Source organism: Salmo salar, chromosome ssa13 (genome assembly GCF_905237065.1).
Source record: "Salmo salar chromosome ssa13, Ssal_v3.1, whole genome shotgun sequence".
In the NCBI taxonomy this organism is placed as follows: Eukaryota; Metazoa; Chordata; class Actinopteri; order Salmoniformes; family Salmonidae; genus Salmo; species Salmo salar.
Window position 1 is genome coordinate 106,445,477 of NC_059454.1, and position 21,188 is coordinate 106,466,664.

At 42.6% G+C, this 21,188-nt stretch overlaps 1 protein-coding gene across 2 annotated transcripts in view; it reads right to left on the bottom strand.

Annotated features, from left to right (window-relative positions):
- LOC106568513 (lysosome membrane protein 2) overlaps positions 1-21,188 on the bottom strand; it is a 65,516-nt gene that overhangs the window by 40,861 nt on the left and 3,467 nt on the right. For both annotated transcript variants that reach the window (XR_001320312.2, XM_014138934.2), the window contains exon 2: positions 4,087-4,244. Coding sequence is in view for 1 of the 2 variants with exons in the window: in XM_014138934.2 (XP_013994409.1) it covers positions 4,087-4,244 (158 nt within the window). In the remaining variant the exon portion in view is untranslated. The remainder of the gene's footprint in view (positions 1-4,086; positions 4,245-21,188) is intronic.

Below are 21,188 nucleotides of genomic sequence, written 5' to 3' on the forward strand. Positions count from 1 at the left end.
GCATATATATATATAATTATGCATAGCTTATTAACACAGTATTGCTATGCTTTGTGTTTCTCTTTGCTTTTCAAGTCTTGTGCTATCCCTCTCTTAGGAACCAGAAGGGAGAACGTTTGAATGGAAGAAGTCGACAGCTCCAGCAGTCATGTCATTATCAGTGTTCTACGAGGAATGGAAATAAGAGTGTGCATTGGGTGTGACTATAGAACAGAGGCAATACGTCTCTGAGTTTGTTAACCTCACAGTGAATGTTAATCATGTTTATGTTTAGTTCATGTTTTATTATCATTGTTTGTCCATTTATAAGTAATTTCCAAGTTTATGTAAGTTGAACAGTAGGAAGCTAATGTTCAAGAAGAGGGACTGATGGGTTCTTTAAACATTGTTAATCATCAGTTATACTAGAGAGGACATGAGAAGTGCCATAGTCTGGTTTCATGGGAGGAATGTCCAGTGGCAAGAAAAAGTATGTGAACCCTTTGGAATTACCTGGACTTCTGCATAAATTGGTCATAAAATGTGATCTAATCTTCATCTAAGTCACAACAATAGACAAACACAGTCTGCTTAAACTAATAACACACAAACAATTATACATTTTCATGTCTTTATTAAACACACCGTGTAAACATTCACAGTGTAGGGTGGGAAAAGTGTGTGAACCCTTGGATGTTATAACTGGTTGACCCTCCTTTGGCAGCAATAACCTCAACCAAATGTTTTCTGTAGATGCGGATCAGACCTGCACAACGGGGTCAGGAGGAATTTTGGACCATTCATCTTTACGAAACTGTTTTAGTTCAGCAATATTCTTGGGATGTCTGGTGTGAACCACTCTCCTGAGGTCATGCCACTTCATTTTAAATCAGGTTGAGGTCAGGACTCTGACTGGGCCACTCCAGAAGGTGTATTTTCTTCTGTTGAAGCCATAATGTTGTTGATTTACTTCTGTGTTTTGGGTCGTTGTCCTGTTGCATCACCCAACTTCTGTTGAGCTTCAATTGGCGGACAGATAGCCAAACATTCTCCTACAAAATGTCTTGATAAACTTGGGAATTCATTTTTCCGTCAATGATAGCAAGCTGTCCAGGCCCTGAGGCAGCAAAGCAGCCCCAAACCATGATGCTCCCTCCACCATACTTTACAGTTGGGATGAGGTTTTGATGTTGGTGTGCTGTGCCTTTTTTTCTCCACACATAGTGTTGTGTGTTCCTTCCAAACAACTCAACTTTAGTTTCATCTGTCCACAGAATATTTGTGGCTTCTTCCGTGGTGTCCTCCCATGAACATCATTCTTGTTTAGTGTTTTACGTATTGTAGACTTGTCAACGGAGATGTTAGCGTGTTCCATAGATTTCTATAAGTCTTTAGCTGACACTCTAGGATTCTTCTTAACCTCATTGAGCATTCTGCGCTGTGCTCTTGCAGTCATCTTTGCAGGACGGCCACTCCTTGGGACAGTAGCAGCAGTGCTGAACTTTCTCCATTTATAGACAATTTGTCTTACCGTGGACTGATGAACATCAAGGCTTCCAGCTTCATGCTAGTCAACAATTCTTAATCTTAGGTCTTCTGAGATCTCTTTTGTTCGAGGCATAGTTCACATCAGGCAATGCGTCTTGTGAATAGCAAACTCAAATTGTGTGAGCGTTTAAAAAAAAATGTATTACCCATTTTTCTCCCCAATTTCGTGGTATCCAATTGGTAGTTACTGTCTTGTCTCATCGCTGCAACTCCCATACGGACTCGGGAGAGGCGAAGGTCGAGAGCCATGCATCCTCCGAAACACAACCCAACCCAACCAAGCCACACTGTTTCTTGACACAGCGCACATCCAACCCGGAAGCCAGCCGCACCAATGTGTCGGAGGAAACACCGTACGCCTAGCGACCTGGTCAGCGTGCACTGCACCCGGCCCGCCACAGGAGTCGCTAGTCCGCGATGAGACAAGGATATCCCTGCTGGCCAAACCCTCCCTAACCACGCTGGGCCAATTGTGTGTCGCCCCTCCCGGTCGCGGCCGGCTGCGGCAGAGCCTGGGCTCGAACCCTGGATCTCTGGTGGCACAGCTAGCACTGTGATGCAGTGCCTTAGACGTTTGAGAGTTTTTTTTATAGGGCAGGGCAGCTGTAACCATCATCTCCAATCTCGTCTCATTGATTGGACTTAGCTTTTTGAATTAGCTTTTGGAAAAGTCATTAGCCTAAGGGTTCACATACTTTTTCCAACCTACACTGTGAATGTTTAAATGATGTATTCAATATAGACAAGAAAAATATAATAATTTGTGACTAAGATGAAGATCAGATACTAATTTATGCATGTGTCTTATACTCAGCTGGCCCCTCCCCAGATTTTGTCAAACGCTGTACAACAAAGCTTTCTTAGTGTCCAACAAGCTTTCTCCGGGAACAAGCTTTCTCCTTGTTCTGAACACCTACAAAACAAAGGTCATGCGGCTTGGTAAGAGGAATGACCCTCTCCCCACAGGTGTGATTACTTCCTCTGAGGGTTTAGAGCTTGAGGTAGTCACCTCATAAAAGTACTTGGGAGTATGGCTAGACGGTACACTGTCCTTCTCTCAGCACATATCAAAGCTACAGGCTAAGGTTAAATCTAGACTTGGTTTCCTCTATTGTAATCGCTCCCTTTCTCCACAGCTGTCAAACTAACCCTGATTCAGATGACCATCCTACCCATGCTAGATTACAGAGACAGAATTCATAGATTGGCAGGTGCTCTCGAGCGGCTAGATGTTCTTTACCATTCGGCCATTAGATTTGCAATAACGCCTGGGGAAGGAACCAAAGGGAGTGACAAACTCAGCAAAAAAAGGACCCTGTCTTTCAAAGATAATTTGTAAAAATCCAAATAATTTCACAGATCTTCATTGTAAAGGGTGTGAACACTGTTCCACATGCTTAATTAATGTGTCACAGCATCATCGGGCTGAGCTTGTTATCATTGCAGGCAATCTCAATGCTGTGCGTTACAGGGAAGACATCCTCCTCCCTCATGTGGTACCCTTCCTGCAGGCTCATCCTGACATGACCCTCCAGCATGACAATGCCACCAGCCATACTGCTCGTTCTGTGTGTGATTTCCTGCAAGACAGGAATGTCAGTGTTCTGCCATGGCCAGCGAAGAGCCCGGATCTCAATCATATTGAGCACATCTGGGACCTGTTGGATCGGAAGGTGAGGGCTAGGGCCATTCTCCCCAGAAATGTCCGGGAACTTGCAGGTGCCTTGGTGGAAGAGTGGGGTAACATCTCACAGCAAGAACGGGCAAATCTGATGCAGTCCATGAGGAGGAGATGCACTGCAGTACTTAATGCAGCTGGTGGCCACACCAGATACTGACTGTTACTTTTGATTTTGACCCCCCCTTTGTTCAGGAACACATTATTCCATTTCTGTTAGTCACATGTCTGTGGAACTTGTTCAGTTTATATCTCAGTTGTTGAATCTTGTTATGTTCATACAAATATTTACACATGTTAAGTTTGCTGAAAATAAACACAGTTGACAGTGAGTTTATATAGGGCAGGTAATCAGGGAGGTGATGGAGTCCAGGTGAGTGTCATAATGCGCTGATGCGCGTAACGATGGGGACAGGTGTGCGCCATAACGAGCAGCCTGGTGACCTATAGGCCAGAGAGGGAGCACACGTGACACATAGGCCTCATTCCCCCACTATCTGAGATATCTGCTGCAGCCCTCATCCTCCACATACAACACCCATTCTGCTAGTCACATTCTGTTAAAGGTCCCCAAAGCACACACATCCCTGGGTCGCTCCTCTTTTCAGTTTGGTCGGGTCGCCCAAAAAGTTACATATTGCAGCTTTAATATAAGGAATTTGAAAGGATTTACTTTTACTTTTGATACTTAAGTATATTTAAAAACAGATACCGAGTAAAAGTAGTATTTAACTGTGTGACTTTCACTTTTACTCGAGTCATTTTCTATTAAGGTATATTTACTTTTACTCAAGTATTACCATTGGGTACTTTTTCCACCTTGACCTGAGAGGACAGACTTGGCTCCATCCAGGAAGTACCTGTTAGGTGCGTAGTCCTACCTGTATGTGTAAGGGCCGACCTGAGAGACGATAGGCTTGGCTCCAACCAGGAAGTCATCTGGGTTGGTGACGTTGAAGAAGAAGTACTGCATGAAGACGGGAGGAGGAGGGTTTTTCCATGTCTCAAACACACGACTACCCTCTGTCAGAGTTATCTCCTAGAAACAGAACCACATCAGTTAGTACGCTCTTCACCTTGTCCCCCCCCCAACCTATAGACAGATGCTGGACAGAGAGAGACGGCTGGTGGACGACATTAGTATTCTTTATGATATCATTCAGATTGATTAGAACTGATCAGGTTTCTGTTCTAAAATACAATTTCTCTTGATCTCGGACACCAGAACCAAATCTTGCGTGTACTCGGCCATTTAAAACAAATTTAAAATCTGGAACAAGAGACATTTACTCAAAAAGAATACTATTGAAAATAGTGAATGAGGGTTTAGAATTGCATGCAATTAATTCTCACAGGAGAACAAAAACATGCCTGCCTGGGGAGTTGGGGATGTGGGATGGAGGGGGGGATGGATGGGGGGGGGGGCTACCGCAAGGCGTAGATGAATAGGAAAGACCCTCTATTTATCTTTGGCAGGGCTCTCCAACCCTGTTGAGACAATAACAGTGTGTGTGTGTGTGTGTGTGTGTGTGTGTGTGTGTGTGTGTGTGTGTGTGTGTGTAGAGATTGATCATGTGATTGATTAGTGAGTTTATTGGCCACCCGTTATTCATGGCACTGATCTTCATGATCAGAACACATTCCTCAGGTCTGAGCACACAGAGAGAGAGAGAGAGAGAGAGAGAGAGAGAGAGAGAGAGAGAGAGAGAGAGAGAGAGAGAGAGAGAGAGAGAGGGGGGGAAGAAAGACGGACAAAGACCCCAGCACAGGGACAAAGACCCAAGCCACCAGGGGACCTGAGGAAGGGGCGGTGTGTGAGGGGTTAAGAGATCAGTCTCTCAGCCTCTCCAACGACAAAATGTCCAGCTGAGCAGCTTGGGACAATGTGCCTGTCATCTTAAATAGAAGGAGAACAGAGACTGGAGTCTTCCAGCATGGAAGATGAGAAGTTAACTATCCACCTATAGCATACCAGTATGCTTACAGTTTTGTTATTTCTAAACCACTTTCCACCTCGACAAAGACACAGCGTTTGCTGGCGCCAGAGGAAACATTTAGGCTTTGATGTTTTCATTAGTGAGGACATACTTATTCTACACAGGCATGTTGCTAGAGGTTGAAACCAAAGTTGTTCATACCATACGCAAGTCCTGCTGCTACACAGCCGTCTCTAAAGTGTTGGAAGGCATTGTTCTGGTCTGGCTAAGGTCACCTCTGGTGACCCTTTACTACAGTGGCCCAGATAGAAGCTGTGGAGTTGCAAAACACTTCAGGGCCTGCATTCCAAATGGAACCCTATTCTCTATATAGTACACTACTTTTGACCAGATGCCCTATGGGCCACTGGTCCCTCTGAGCGCCGGTGAAAAGTAATGTACTCCATAGGGAATAGGGTTCCATTTGGAATGCAGACCAGCTCTCAATGTTGCCCAATAAGCCTGCCTGCCATGCTCTGAGGCTTACCACACAAAGAGGGCCTGCTGCTGAGTTCTGTGGTTTCAGTAATGAGCTTGAATCTGTCCCAAATGGCAAACTATTCCCTTTACAGTGGGCTCTGGTCAAATGTAGTACACTATACAGTATAGGGGATAGGATGCCATTTGAGAGACAACCCTCTGTCCTGCCATGAGGTGATGTGAGGAATGGTCTGACTCCGCTATGCCGAGAGGTCAGAGACAATAACAAAAGTGTGTGTGTCTGTGTGTGTGTGTACATGTGTGTGCGTGTGTGTGTGTCTGTGCACCCGTTGAATGTTTTCCAGCATGTTGTCATGGCTATCACTCATCATTACCTTAACCCACACCAACAGATAAAGAGGTTGAAATGGCATCATCGGAATTACAACCAAGTTACTACCTGGTTACTACCTGGTTACTACCTGGTTACTAGCTGGTTACTACCAGGTTACTACCTGGTTACTACCAAGTTAATACCTGGTTACTACCTGGTTACTACCTGGTTACTAGCTGGTTACTACCTGGTTACTACCTGGTAACTACCTGGTTACTACCTGGTTACTACCTGGTTACTAGCTGGTTACTACCTGGTTACTACCTGGTAACTACCTGGTTACTACCTGGTTACTACCTGGTTACTAGCTGGTTACTAGCTGGTTACTACCTGGTTACTACCAGGTTACTACCTGGTTACTACCTGGTTACTAGCTGGTTACTACCTGGTTACTACCTGGTTACTAGCTGGTTACTACCTGGTTGCTACCTGGTTACTACCAAGTTACTACCTGGTTACTACCTGGTTACTAGCTGGTTACTACCTGGTTACTACCTGGTTACTAGCTGGTTACTACCTGGTTACTACCTGGTTACTACCAGCTCCGGTTGTAAACTAACTGGTTATAATGACGTTTCAACCAGTTCTGCACGCTGAGAATAGTCTTGTGTTAATCTATATTCTACACATTACGGGCTGGTTTCCCGGAACACAGACTAAGCCTAGTCCTGGACTACAAAGCAAGCTCAACAGAGAATCTCCATTGAAAGTGCTTTTTAGTCCAAGACTAGGCTTATCTCCAGCAGATATATCTCTCTGGTCACCCCCAAAGCCAATTCCTCCTTCGGCCGCCTCTCCTTCCAGTTCTCTGCTGCCAATGACTGGAACGAACTACAAAAATCTCTAAAACTGGAAACACTTATCTCCCTCACTAGCTTTAAGCACCAGCTGTCAGAGCAGCTCACAGATTACTGCACCTGTACATAGCCCATCTATAATTTAGCCCTAACAACTACCTCTTCCCCTACTGTATTTATTTATTTTGCTCCTTTGCACCCCATTATTTATATTTCTACTTTGCACTTTCTTCCACTGCAAATCTACCATTCCAGTGTTTTACTTGCTATATTGTATTTATTTCTGTCCATATCTATATATCTAAATCTATCTATACCTATACATGTATTTAGTTATATCTATATATTTATATAAATATCTATCTATATCTACACTACTGTTCAAAAGTTTGAGCTCACTTTGAAATTTCTTTTTTTTTTAAGAAAAACAAATGTCCTTGTTTTTTTAAAGAAATCAGCCGTTTCCAGTTACAATAGTCCTTTACAACATAAACAATATCTACACTGTATTTCTGATCAATTTGATATTATTTTTATTTTAATGGACAAAAAAAATGTGTTTTTCTTTCAAAAACAAGGAAATTTCTAAGTGACTCAAACTTTTGAACGGTAGTGTATATATATATATATATATACATATATATCTATATCTATATCTATATATCTATCTATTTATATCTATATATCTATATCTATCTATTTATATCTATATATCTATCTCTATATATAATTGCAATAATAATTTTTTTGTTTGACAGACATTTTAAAGTGAGAGATATGAGTCTCAGTGTCATTCTGTTACCATGGAATTGCCCGCTTCACTTTATGGCCACATTAACCCTGATGCGAGGAATGGCCTTGTCACTTTAATGGCAGACAGCTCATTCAAATCAAGTTGACTCAGGGTCTTTCATCAGTTCAAACCCATGTTAGATCATACATGTCCAACAAATGGGACAAGGGGGCCACACAGTTACACTGTCTACATCCCAAATGGCACCCTACTATAGTGCATAAACAGGGCTCTGGTCAAAAGTAGTGTACTATATAGGGAATAGGGTGCCATTTGGGATGAAACCCCCTTTAATAAGTAACCTAATTAAACAAATACTAAAACTAGGCTAAATAAAGATCAGTTGTTCCAACATGTATATTTTGTAAGACACTGTCATGAAATATAAGTCCTGATTTGTGTGTTCTAATTTTGGATCGGGCCAGTCACATCAGTATTATCTGTGTCTGTCTGTCTGTCTGTGTGTGTGTGTCTCTGTGTGTGTGTGTGTGTGCTTGTGTGTCTCACATCAGGATAGTGAGTGAAGGACCTTTGTTTGCCTGGCTGGCATTTATTCTTAGTTATTAATATTTATATAGTTACTAGCTAAAGCATTTGTATAGGGAGCCATGAGAGAACATGTAACCCTGAGAAGACTAAACACTACTGTCTCAGTCTGCTCAGAAGACCGTATGACTATACTGTTTCCCAAATGGCACCCTATTCCCTACATAGTTCACTACTTTTGACAAGGGCTTCATATGGAATAGGGTGCCATTTGGGAAATATCCCAAGCAGTGGTGGAAAAAGTTTTTACTCATACTTAAGTAAAAGTAAAGATACCTTAATAGAAAATGATTAAAGTAAAAGTAAAAGTCACCCAGTAAAATTCTACTTGAGAAAAAGTGTAAAAGTATTTGGTTTAAAATATACTTAAGTATCAAAAGTAAAAGTATAAATCATTTCAAATTCCTTATATTAAGTGCGTGAATTTGACTATTTTATGTCCTGCTAAGCATTCAAAATGTAACGAGTACTTTTGGGTGTCAAGGAAAATGTATGGAGTAAAAAGTACATTATTTTCTTTAGGAATGTAGTGAAGTAAAAGTAAAAGTAGTAAAAAATATAAATAGTAAAGTACAGATACCCCCCAAAAAAACTACTTAAGTAGTACTTTCAAGTATTTTTACTTAAGTACTTTACACCCCTGATCCCAAGTCTGTTCTACTAGTGTGTTTATGGAAAGGCAGATGCACCTAGGATGGCATGTCATGATGTCAGGGTGGCACAACCCTTACCAGTAAGTTACATCTGGCTTATTTCACGCTTGTCTCGCCATTGGCTGACTCCTAAGTTCTAGAACCCTTGTCTGTGGCCTCATTGGCTGACTCCTGAAATCTAGAACCCTGGGGAGCACTACTTCATCACCACTCCAGATAATGTGGGCTATGGGTCGGTTTGTTTGAGCAACTTGGCCTAGGTCGTTGAAAGAGCTTGTGGAACAAAGGGTGAGAGGTCAGGTTACTTTGAGTGGAAGCATGTCAGGCCACCGGACTGTATTATCTGACTGTATTCTGGACTGTATTCTGGACTTTATTATCTGACTGTATTCTGGACTGTATTATCTGACTGTATTCTGGACTGTATTATCTGACTGTATTCTGGACTGTATTAGCTGAATGTATTCTGGACTGTATTATCTGAATGTATTCTGGACAGTATTATCTGAATGTATTCTGGACTGTATTAGCTGACTGTATTCTGGACTGTATTATCTGAATATATTCTGGACTGTATTAGCTGACTGTATTCTGGACTGTATTATCTGACTGTATTCTGGACTGTATTATCTGACTGTATTCTGGACTGTATTATCTGAATGTATTCTGGACTGTATTATCTGAATGTATTCTGGACTGTATTATCTGACTGTATTCTGGACTGTATTATCTGAATGTATTCTGGACTGTATTATCTGACTGTATTCTGGACTGTATTATCTGAATGTAGTCTGGACTGTATTATCTGAATGTATTCTGGACTGTATTATCTGACTGTATTAGCTGAATGTATTCTGGACTGTATTATCTGAATGTATTCTGGACTGTATTATCTGACTGTATTCTGGACTGTATTATCTGATTATGTCACAATGTGGCTCTGCTCAGTTGGCATGAGGCAATCCTTATGGTCAATCTAAAAGGTCAATCTCAAAGGTGACATTTGACATTCTTAAGGTCATTAAGGTCAATGTCTCATGCCAGACTCGTGTGACATATTTCTTCTTGACACGGCACTAGCAACACCAAGGTCTCGTAATGCTAGCTTAGGAAAATGTTGTTCCCCACACTATAGGTTTATAGTTGAGGAGTTTTGAAAATATTTTGACAGAAAGCCTTTTGACAAGCCGATAAGGGCAAATTACAGAAGGACTAATTACCCATTAGGGAAACAGCAGGAGAAAGTTGTTGTTTCTGAGATCTTTGCAACACCAACCCATTTAATCACATGTCCAGTGGGAGTATACCAAACACAGATTACCCATTATGCACCGCTCAGGTAGTACCTCCCATCCTTTCTAAGCGTTATCGTCGTACTGTTGTCTATACTGCCATGGAGTGTTGTCAGTTGTAATCTTGTTCCCATTCGTTTGAACTCCAGTCTTAGATCTGTTACTGTTAGCTCAAAAGAGAAGCCCACTGGGGTCTGCTCACCCAGCGCTACTAGTTCAGATGTGAAATGAAATACCCCCTCAGATTTCAAAACACGTAGAGGGCTTGGGCTGATGCCCAATAGCAACCTGGGCCCCATGTAAGTCAGTTTATAACGTTCCATCATTGGTTACTCTGAGAGTTCTTCACATTGACATCGGCTGTGGCATCGGGCCCTATGGTGCCAACCTAGGAAAAGTAATTCCAATTTCTACTCTTTCCTCTATTACTAATATGGATATAGACCAAATGGTGCAGTTCGTATAGCCATACCAACGATATCAATATCAACCATCAGACAGGGCCAGCATTTGCATATTGAACTTAGTTTGTTTGAGATGGACACTCCATGTGACTTACTAAAAATCATAAAGGACTTGGGTTGAAGCATCTGAATATTAGGAGCATACTTCCTAAACTGGATTATATCAAGATCTAGGCTATGCAGAGGAATCTGGACATTCTGGTATTGACTGAGATCTCTGGGGACATTCTGGACTCTGATATTGAGGGTTATAATGGACAGCTAACAGCTTAGTCCTGCTGTACAGCTAACAGCTTAGTCCTACTGTACAGCTAACAGCTTAGTCCTGCTGTACAGCTAACAGCTTAGTCCTACTGGACAGCTAACAGCGTAGTCCTACTGGACAGCTAATAACTTAGTCCTACTGGACAGCTAATAACTTAGTCCTACTGGACAGCTAATAACTTAGTCCTACTGGACAGCTAACAGCTTAGTCCTACTGGACAGCTAACAGCTTAGTCCTACTGGACAGCTAACAGCTTAGTCCTACTGTACAGCTAACAGCTTAGTCCTACTGGACAGCTAACAGCTTAGTCCTACTGGACAGCTAACAGCTTAGTCCTGCTGTACAGCTAACAGCTTAGTCCTACTGGACAGCTAACAGCTTAGTCCTACTGGACAGCTAACAGTTTAGTCCTACTGGAGAGCTAACAGCTTAGTCCTCCTGGACAGCTAACAGCTTAGTCCTACTGGACAGCTAACAGCGTAGTCCTACTGGACAGCTAACAGCTTAGTCCTCCTGGACAGCTAACAGCTTAGTCCTACTGGACAGCTAACAGCTTAGTCCTACTGGACAGCTAACAGCTTAGTCACCAAATTCCATTCGGTGGGAACTGTGACAATGTGGATTGTTATACACTGCATGTGACCATAACCACAACCTTGAGCGTGAACTCAATGTGAGAAAGGCAACAAAGTAGTAATCTTATGGTTGGTTAACTCTCATGGTTAATCTCATGGTTGTTTAACTCTGGAGACTCCTTTGGTGCCTAGAGAGTTAGGTAGATCAGCCTTTTCATGTCCTTGTGTCTTGCATGTGGAATGATCTACAATGCACTTTACATTTGGAGGAATTGGTGCCTTTAGGGCATTTCAGACTGTTGGGGGACCTTTTTAATGTCTGTTTTTTATGATTATGTTTTGCTTTTCGTGTAATGTTGTGTATAATAATGTGTATTTTAATGTGTGAATGTGTAGTTTACTGTGTTTATTGTATTTTGATGTGTATTGTGGTGCTATACAGGGATCATCTGGAAAAGAGACCTTGGTCTCAGCATTGTCTCCCTGTCAAAATAAAGATTAAAAAACAAAAACACTTTCAACTCTTTCAACTCTTTCTATACACTTTCTCAACCTCCAGACCTGTCTCCAGATCAAATGCGTCTCTGTTATGAAGTGAAAACCTGGACCGCTAACAGCTTAGTCCTCCTGGACCGCTAACAGCTTAGTCCTCCTGGACAGCTAACAGCTTAGTCCTCCTGGACAGCTAACATCTAACAGCTTAGTCCTGCTGTACAGCTAACAGCTTAGTCCTCCTGGACAGCTAGCAGCTTAGTTCTGCTGTACAGCTAACAGCTTAGTCCTCCTGGACAGCTAGCAGCTTAGTTCTGCTGTACAGCTAACAGCCTAGTCCTGCTGGACAGCTAACAGCTTAGTTCTGCTGGACAGCTAACAGCTTAGTCCTGCTGGACAGCTAACAGCTTAGTCCTCCTGGACAGCTAGCAGCTTAGTTCTGCTGTACAGCTAACAGCTTAGTCCTACTGGACAGCTAACAGCTTAGTCCTCCTGGACAGCTAACAGCCTAGTCCTGCTGGACAGCTAACAGCTTAGTCCTACTGGACAGCTAACAGCTTAGTCCTACTGGACAGCTAACAGCTTAGTCCTCCTGGACAGCTAACAGCTTAGTTCTGCTCGACAGCTAACAGATTAGCCCTCCTGGACAGCTAACAGCTTAGTCTTTCTGGACAGCTAACAGATTAGTCCTTCTGGACAGCTAACAGATTAGCCCTCCTTTAATACAGAAAACCTCGACAGCTAACAGCTTAGTCCTCCTTTAATGCAGAAAACCAGGACAGCTAACAGATTCGGTCCTCCTTTAATACTGAAAACCTGGACAGCTAACAGCTTAGTCCTACTGGATAGCTAACAGATTAATATTGCTGGACAGCTAGCAGCTTAGTCCTGCTGGACAGCTAATAACTTAGTCCTACTGGACAGCTAATAACTTAGTCCTGCTGGACAGCTAATAACTTAGTCCTGCTGGACAGCTAATAACTTAGTCCTACTGGACAGCTAATAACTTAGTCCTGCTGGACAGCTAATTACTTAGTCCTGCTGGACAGCTAATAACTTAGTCCTGCTGGACAGCTAACAGCTTAGTCCTACTGGACAGCTAATAACTTAGTCCTACTGGACAGCTAATAACTTAGTCCTGCTGGACAGCTAATAACTTAGTCCTGCTGGACAGCTAACAGCTTAGTCCTACTGGACAGCTAACAGCTTAGTCCTACTGGACAGCTAACAGCTTAGTCCTCCTGGACAGCTAACAGCTTAGTTCTGCTGGACAGCTAACAGATTAGCCCTCCTGGACAGCTAACAGCTTAGTCTTTCTGGACAGCTAACAGATTAGCCCTCCTGGACAGCTAACAGATTAGTCCTTCTGGACAGCTAACAGATTAGCCCTCCTTTAATACAGAAAACCTCGACAGCTAACAGCTTAGTCCTCCTTTAATGCAGAAAACCAGGACAGCTAACAGATTCGTCCTCCTTTAATACTGAAAACCTGGACAGCTAACAGCTTAGTCCTCTAATACAGAAAATTTGGACAGCTAACAGCTTAGTCCTACTGGATAGCTAACAGATTAATATTGCTGGACAGCTAGCAGCTTAGTCCTGCTGGTCAGCTAATAACTTAGTCCTACTGGACAGCTAATAACTTAGTCCTGCTGGACAGCTAATAACTTAGTCCTGCTGGACAGCTAATAACTTAGTCCTACTGGACAGCTAATAACTTAGTCCTGCTGGACAGCTAATAACTTAGTCCTGCTGGACAGCTAATAACTTAGTCCTGCTGGACAGCTAATTACTTAGTCCTGCTGGACAGCTAATAAATTAGTCCTACAGGACAGCTAATAACTTAGTCCTGCTGGACAGCTAATAACTTAGTCCTACTGGACAGCTAATAACAAAGTCCTGCTGGATAGCTAGCAGCTTAGTCCTGCTGGACAGCTAATAACTTAGTCCTGCTGGACAGCTAATAACTTAGTCCTGCTGGACAGCTAATAACTTAGTCCTACTGGACAGCTAATAACTTAGTCCTACTGGACAGCTAATAACTTAGTGCTACTGGACAGCTAACAGCTTAGTCCTACTGGACAGCTAGCAGCTTAGTCCTGCTGGTCAGCTAATAACTTAGTCCTACTGGACAGCTAATAACTTAGTCCTGCTGGACAGCTAATAACTTAGTCCTGCTGGACAGCTAATAACTTAGTCCTACTGGACAGCTAATAACTTAGTCCTGCTGGACAGCTAATAACTTAGTCCTGCTGGACAGCTAATAACTTAGTCCTGCTGGACAGCTAATTACTTAGTCCTGCTGGACAGCTAATAAATTAGTCCTACAGGACAGCTAATAACTTAGTCCTGCTGGACAGCTAATAACTTAGTCCTACTGGACAGCTAATAACAAAGTCCTGCTGGATAGCTAGCAGCTTAGTCCTGCTGGACAGCTAATAACTTAGTCCTGCTGGACAGCTAATAACTTAGTCCTGCTGGACAGCTAATAACTTAGTCCTACTGGACAGCTAATAACTTAGTCCTACTGGACAGCTAATAACTTAGTGCTACTGGACAGCTAACAGCTTAGTCCTACTGGACAGCTAATTACTTAGTCCTACTGGACAGCTAATAACATAGTCCTACTGGACAGCTAATAACTTAGTCCTGCTGGACAGCTAACAGCTTAGTCCTGCTGTACAGCTAACAGCTTAGTCCTACTGTACAGCTAACAGCTTAGTCCTGCTGTACAGCTAACAGCTTAGTCCTACTGGACAGCTAACAGCGTAGTCCTACTGGACAGCTAATAACTTAGTCCTACTGGACAGCTAATAACTTAGTCCTACTGGACAGCTAATAACTTAGTCCTACTGGACAGCTAACAGCTTAGTCCTACTGGACAGCTAACAGCTTAGTCCTACTGGACAGCTAACAGCTTAGTCCTACTGTACAGCTAACAGCTTAGTCCTACTGGACAGCTAACAGCTTAGTCCTACTGGACAGCTAACAGCTTAGTCCTGCTGTACAGCTAACAGCTTAGTCCTACTGGACAGCTAACAGCTTAGTCCTACTGGACAGCTAACAGTTTAGTCCTACTGGAGAGCTAACAGCTTAGTCCTCCTGGACAGCTAACAGCTTAGTCCTACTGGACAGCTAACAGCGTAGTCCTACTGGACAGCTAACAGCTTAGTCCTCCTGGACAGCTAACAGCTTAGTCCTACTGGACAGCTAACAGCTTAGTCCTACTGGACAGCTAACAGCTTAGTCACCAAATTCCATTCGGTGGGAACTGTGACAATGTGGATTGTTATACACTGCATGTGACCATAACCACAACCTTGAGCGTGAACTCAATGTGAGAAAGGCAACAAAGTAGTAATCTTATGGTTGGTTAACTCTCATGGTTAATCTCATGGTTGTTTAACTCTGGAGACTCCTTTGGTGCCTAGAGAGTTAGGTAGATCAGCCTTTTCATGTCCTTGTGTCTTGCATGTGGAATGATCTACAATGCACTTTACATTTGGAGGAATTGGTGCCTTTAGGGCATTTCAGACTGTTGGGGGACCTTTTTAATGTCTGTTTTTTATGATTATGTTTTGCTTTTCGTGTAATGTTGTGTATAATAATGTGTATTTTAATGTGTGAATGTGTAGTTTACTGTGTTTATTGTATTTTGATGTGTATTGTGGTGCTATACAGGGATCATCTGGAAAAGAGACCTTGGTCTCAGCATTGTCTCCCTGTCAAAATAAAGATTAAAAAAACAAAAACACTTTCAACTCTTTCAACTCTTTCTATACACTTTCTCAACCTCCAGACCTGTCTCCAGATCAAATGCGTCTCTGTTATGAAGTGAAAACCTGGACCGCTAACAGCTTAGTCCTCCTGGACCGCTAACAGCTTAGTCCTCCTGGACAGCTAACAGCTTAGTCCTCCTGGACAGCTAACATCTAACAGCTTAGTCCTGCTGTACAGCTAACAGCTTAGTCCTCCTGGACAGCTAGCAGCTTAGTTCTGCTGTACAGCTAACAGCTTAGTCCTCCTGGACAGCTAGCAGCTTAGTTCTGCTGTACAGCTAACAGCCTAGTCCTGCTGGACAGCTAACAGCTTAGTTCTGCTGGACAGCTAACAGCTTAGTCCTGCTGGACAGCTAACAGCTTAGTCCTCCTGGACAGCTAGCAGCTTAGTTCTGCTGTACAGCTAACAGCTTAGTCCTACTGGACAGCTAACAGCTTAGTCCTCCTGGACAGCTAACAGCCTAGTCCTGCTGGACAGCTAACAGCTTAGTCCTACTGGACAGCTAACAGCTTAGTCCTACTGGACAGCTAACAGCTTAGTCCTCCTGGACAGCTAACAGCTTAGTTCTGCTCGACAGCTAACAGATTAGCCCTCCTGGACAGCTAACAGCTTAGTCTTTCTGGACAGCTAACAGATTAGTCCTTCTGGACAGCTAACAGATTAGCCCTCCTTTAATACAGAAAACCTCGACAGCTAACAGCTTAGTCCTCCTTTAATGCAGAAAACCAGGACAGCTAACAGATTCGTCCTCCTTTAATACTGAAAACCTGGACAGCTAACAGCTTAGTCCTACTGGATAGCTAACAGATTAATATTGCTGGACAGCTAGCAGCTTAGTCCTGCTGGACAGCTAATAACTTAGTCCTACTGGACAGCTAATAACTTAGTCCTGCTGGACAGCTAATAACTTAGTCCTGCTGGACAGCTAATAACTTAGTCCTACTGGACAGCTAATAACTTAGTCCTGCTGGACAGCTAATTACTTAGTCCTGCTGGACAGCTAATAACTTAGTCCTGCTGGACAGCTAACAGCTTAGTCCTACTGGACAGCTAATAACTTAGTCCTACTGGACAGCTAATAACTTAGTCCTGCTGGACAGCTAATAACTTAGTCCTGCTGGACAGCTAACAGCTTAGTCCTACTGGACAGCTAACAGCTTAGTCCTACTGGACAGCTAACAGCTTAGTCCTCCTGGACAGCTAACAGCTTAGTTCTGCTGGACAGCTAACAGATTAGCCCTCCTGGACAGCTAACAGCTTAGTCTTTCTGGACAGCTAACAGATTAGCCCTCCTGGACAGCTAACAGATTAGTCCTTCTGGACAGCTAACAGATTAGCCCTCCTTTAATACAGAAAACCTCGACAGCTAACAGCTTAGTCCTCCTTTAATGCAGAAAACCAGGACAGCTAACAGATTCGTCCTCCTTTAATACTGAAAACCTGGACAGCTAACAGCTTAGTCCTCTAATACAGAAAATTTGGACAGCTAACAGCTTAGTCCTACTGGATAGCTAACAGATTAATATTGCTGGACAGCTAGCAGCTTAGTCCTGCTGGTCAGCTAATAACTTAGTCCTACTGGACAGCTAATAACTTAGTCCTGCTGGACAGCTAATAACTTAGTCCTGCTGGACAGCTAATAACTTAGTCCTACTGGACAGCTAATAACTTAGTCCTGCTGGACAGCTAATAACTTAGTCCTGCTGGACAGCTAATAACTTAGTCCTGCTGGACAGCTAATTACTTAGTCCTGCTGGACAGCTAATAAATTAGTCCTACAGGACAGCTAATAACTTAGTCCTGCTGGACAGCTAATAACTTAGTCCTACTGGACAGCTAATAACAAAGTCCTGCTGGATAGCTAGCAGCTTAGTCCTGCTGGACAGCTAATAACTTAGTCCTGCTGGACAGCTAATAACTTAGTCCTGCTGGACAGCTAATAACTTAGTCCTACTGGACAGCTAATAACTTAGTCCTACTGGACAGCTAATAACTTAGTGCTACTGGACAGCTAACAGCTTAGTCCTACTGGACAGCTAGCAGCTTAGTCCTGCTGGTCAGCTAATAACTTAGTCCTACTGGACAGCTAATAACTTAGTCCTGCTGGACAGCTAATAACTTAGTCCTGCTGGACAGCTAATAACTTAGTCCTACTGGACAGCTAATAACTTAGTCCTGCTGGACAGCTAATAACTTAGTCCTGCTGGACAGCTAATAACTTAGTCCTGCTGGACAGCTAATTACTTAGTCCTGCTGGACAGCTAATAAATTAGTCCTACAGGACAGCTAATAACTTAGTCCTGCTGGACAGCTAATAACTTAGTCCTACTGGACAGCTAATAACAAAGTCCTGCTGGATAGCTAGCAGCTTAGTCCTGCTGGACAGCTAATAACTTAGTCCTGCTGGACAGCTAATAACTTAGTCCTGCTGGACAGCTAATAACTTAGTCCTACTGGACAGCTAATAACTTAGTCCTACTGGACAGCTAATAACTTAGTGCTACTGGACAGCTAACAGCTTAGTCCTACTGGACAGCTAATTACTTAGTCCTACTGGACAGCTAATAACATAGTCCTACTGGACAGCTAATAACTTAGTCCTGCTGGACAGCTAATAACTTAGTCCTGCTGGTCAGCTAATAACTTAGTTCTACTGGACAGCTAATAACTTAGTCCTGCTGGACATCTAATAACTTAGTCCTGCTAGACAGCTAATAACTTAGTCCTACTGGACAGCTAACAGCTTAGTCCTACTGGACAGCTAACAGTATTTAATCCTTTAATACAATATATTCTATTCATATTGTGTTAAATTCTCAGGATCCCTCCCTCTCTCTGTCTTTCTTTCTCACTCTTCCTGGATATATGGAAGGCACAGTACTTGACAGTTTGCACGGGATGAAATTCCATTCGGTGGGAACTGTGACAATGTGGATTGTTATGCACTGCATGTGACCATAACCACAACCTTGAGCGTGAACTCAATGTGAGAAAGGCAACAAAGTAGTAATGTTATGATGCAGGTTAGAACCGTGCCATGAAGATAGAACACCACTGTAAACAGAATCTCACGGGATTCTCAAACCAACAAACACTCAAAAATTATCTGGTTGATTCAAGTATGTATTATTTAGTAATGGGTTCCACAGGCATTTTTTTTGTTTTAAATATTTAGTTTGGCACAAATTTAGCTCCAACTTGAGAAAATGTAGTTACAAATGTTGTGAGTAGCACCCACACACTGCTTTTAACATACAATATTTTCAAACTACACACACAAGATAACCAAAAGTGTGTGGATACTTGCTTCTCGATCATCTCATTCCAAAATCATGGACATTAATATGGAGTCGGTCCCCCCATTGCTGTTATAACAGCCTCCACTCTTCTGGGAAGGCTTTCCACTAGATGTTGGAACATTGCTGCGGGGATTTGCTTCCATTCAGACACAAGAGCATAAAGTGAGGTCGGGCACGGATGTTGGGCGATTAGGCCTGGCTCGCAGTCGGTGTTCCAAGTCATCCTAAAGGTGTTCAATGGGGTTGAGGTCAGGGCTCTGTGCAGGCCAGTCAAGTTCTTCCACATCGATCTCGACAAACTATTTCTGTATGGACCTCGCTTTGTGCACAGGGGAATTGTCATGCTGAAACAGGAAAGTGCCTTCCCCAAAATGTTGCCACAAAGTTGGAATCATCTAGAATGTAATTGTATGCTGTAGCATTAAGATTTCCCTTCACTGGAACTAAGGGGCCTAGCCCGAACCACGGAAAACAGCCCCAGACCATTATTCCTCCTCCACCAAACTTGACAGTTGCCACTATGGATTGGGGCAGGTAGCGTTCTCCTGGCATCCGTCAAACCCAGGTTAGTCCGTCGAGCTGCCAGGTAGTGAAGCGTGATTCATCAATCCAGGGAACGCGTTTCGACTGCTCAAATCAAATCAATTGGTCACATACACGTGTTTAGCAGATGTTATTGCGGGTGTAACGAAATGCTTGCTCCAGAGTCCAATGGCGGCAAGCTTTACACCACTCCAGCCAAGCTCTTGGCATTGCGCATGGTAATCTTAGGCTGCATGAAAACCCATTTCATGAAGCTCCCGACGAACAGTTATTTTGCTTCCAGAGGCAGTTTGGAACTGAGGAAATTCTCATAATAACTGATAACTGACACAGGCATGGTGGCGTAGCAGGAGGATCGGAATGCCGTGAACCAAGTGGTTGTGACTTCAAATCCCAAACCCACGTGCTGAATAATATTTACTGTATAAATGCACAGCTTCAATGTGTGTCAAATATGTATAATGAAAATATTGTATGTTAAAAGCACTGTGTTTTCTGAAGTTGGAGATACATTTTGGTCAACTAAAAATGTTACGTTCAAGTAACACTTTGACCAAAACGTTGAGTAAACTAAAAAAGGCTGTGGAACCAGTTACTAAATAATTATTAGTTGAATCAACTAGATTTATTTTACAGTGAACAGAGATGCCCTGAAGATAGAACGTTACTGGAAACAGAATTTCATGGTCTTCTAACATCAACAAACAGAGATGCCCTGAAGATAGAACATTACTGGAAACAGAATTTCATGGGCTTCTAACATCAACAAACAGAGATGCCCTGAAGATAGAACATTACTGGAAACAGAATTTCATGGGCTTCTAACATCAACAAACAGAGATGCCCTGAAGATAGAACGTTACTGGAAACAGAATTTCATGGGCTTCTAACATCAACAAACAGAGATGCCCTGAAGATAGAACGTTACTGGAAACAGAATTTCATGGGCTTCTAACATCAACAAACAGAGATGCCCTGAAGATAGAACGTTACTGGAAACAGAATTTCATGGGCTTCTAACATCAATAAACAGAGATGCCCTGAAGATAGAACGTTACTGTGTTTATCTTACTGTGATTAATGATGACAGGTGTTTATGAAGGTACTCTGTACAGTAAAAAAAAAACTAAATGATTTATGCTAAACCTTTCTGTACCATATATACAGTACAGTATATTTCAATAGATTAAGTGTGCAGAGATTAGTGGAATATGTTACAATTTAACCTCTGAACTCAATTATTTATTAAACCCGTCCTACACTCCAGTTCTCACCCAAAGATTTTCCAGGAACCTTTCCTCACATGCTTACTAACCGTTACAAATCACTTGTCACATCCAGATGGTTTGGCACTTAAAGGAGTGAGAAGGACATTGTGTATGTGAGTAAAGCACATACGGTTATAGTCATACATACATATTTATGTACAGTTAAATGCTATCTTTCATCTTGTACATCCACTGTTTTACAACTGCGACTGACTTATGACTTCTGTAACCAGGCCAAGAAATCCTCTACACCAGTGGACGGCAACAGGTGGGTCCGTGGGCCAAAACTGCCCCGCGTGTGATTGTTTATGCCCCCCTACCCCAAAGTTTGTAATCTATTTTTAATTTTTTATTCTAGTTTTTGGTCAAAAAAGTATCAAATCACTAGGGATTCAGCAAAAAAATCTAAATAATTTAGGAAACATG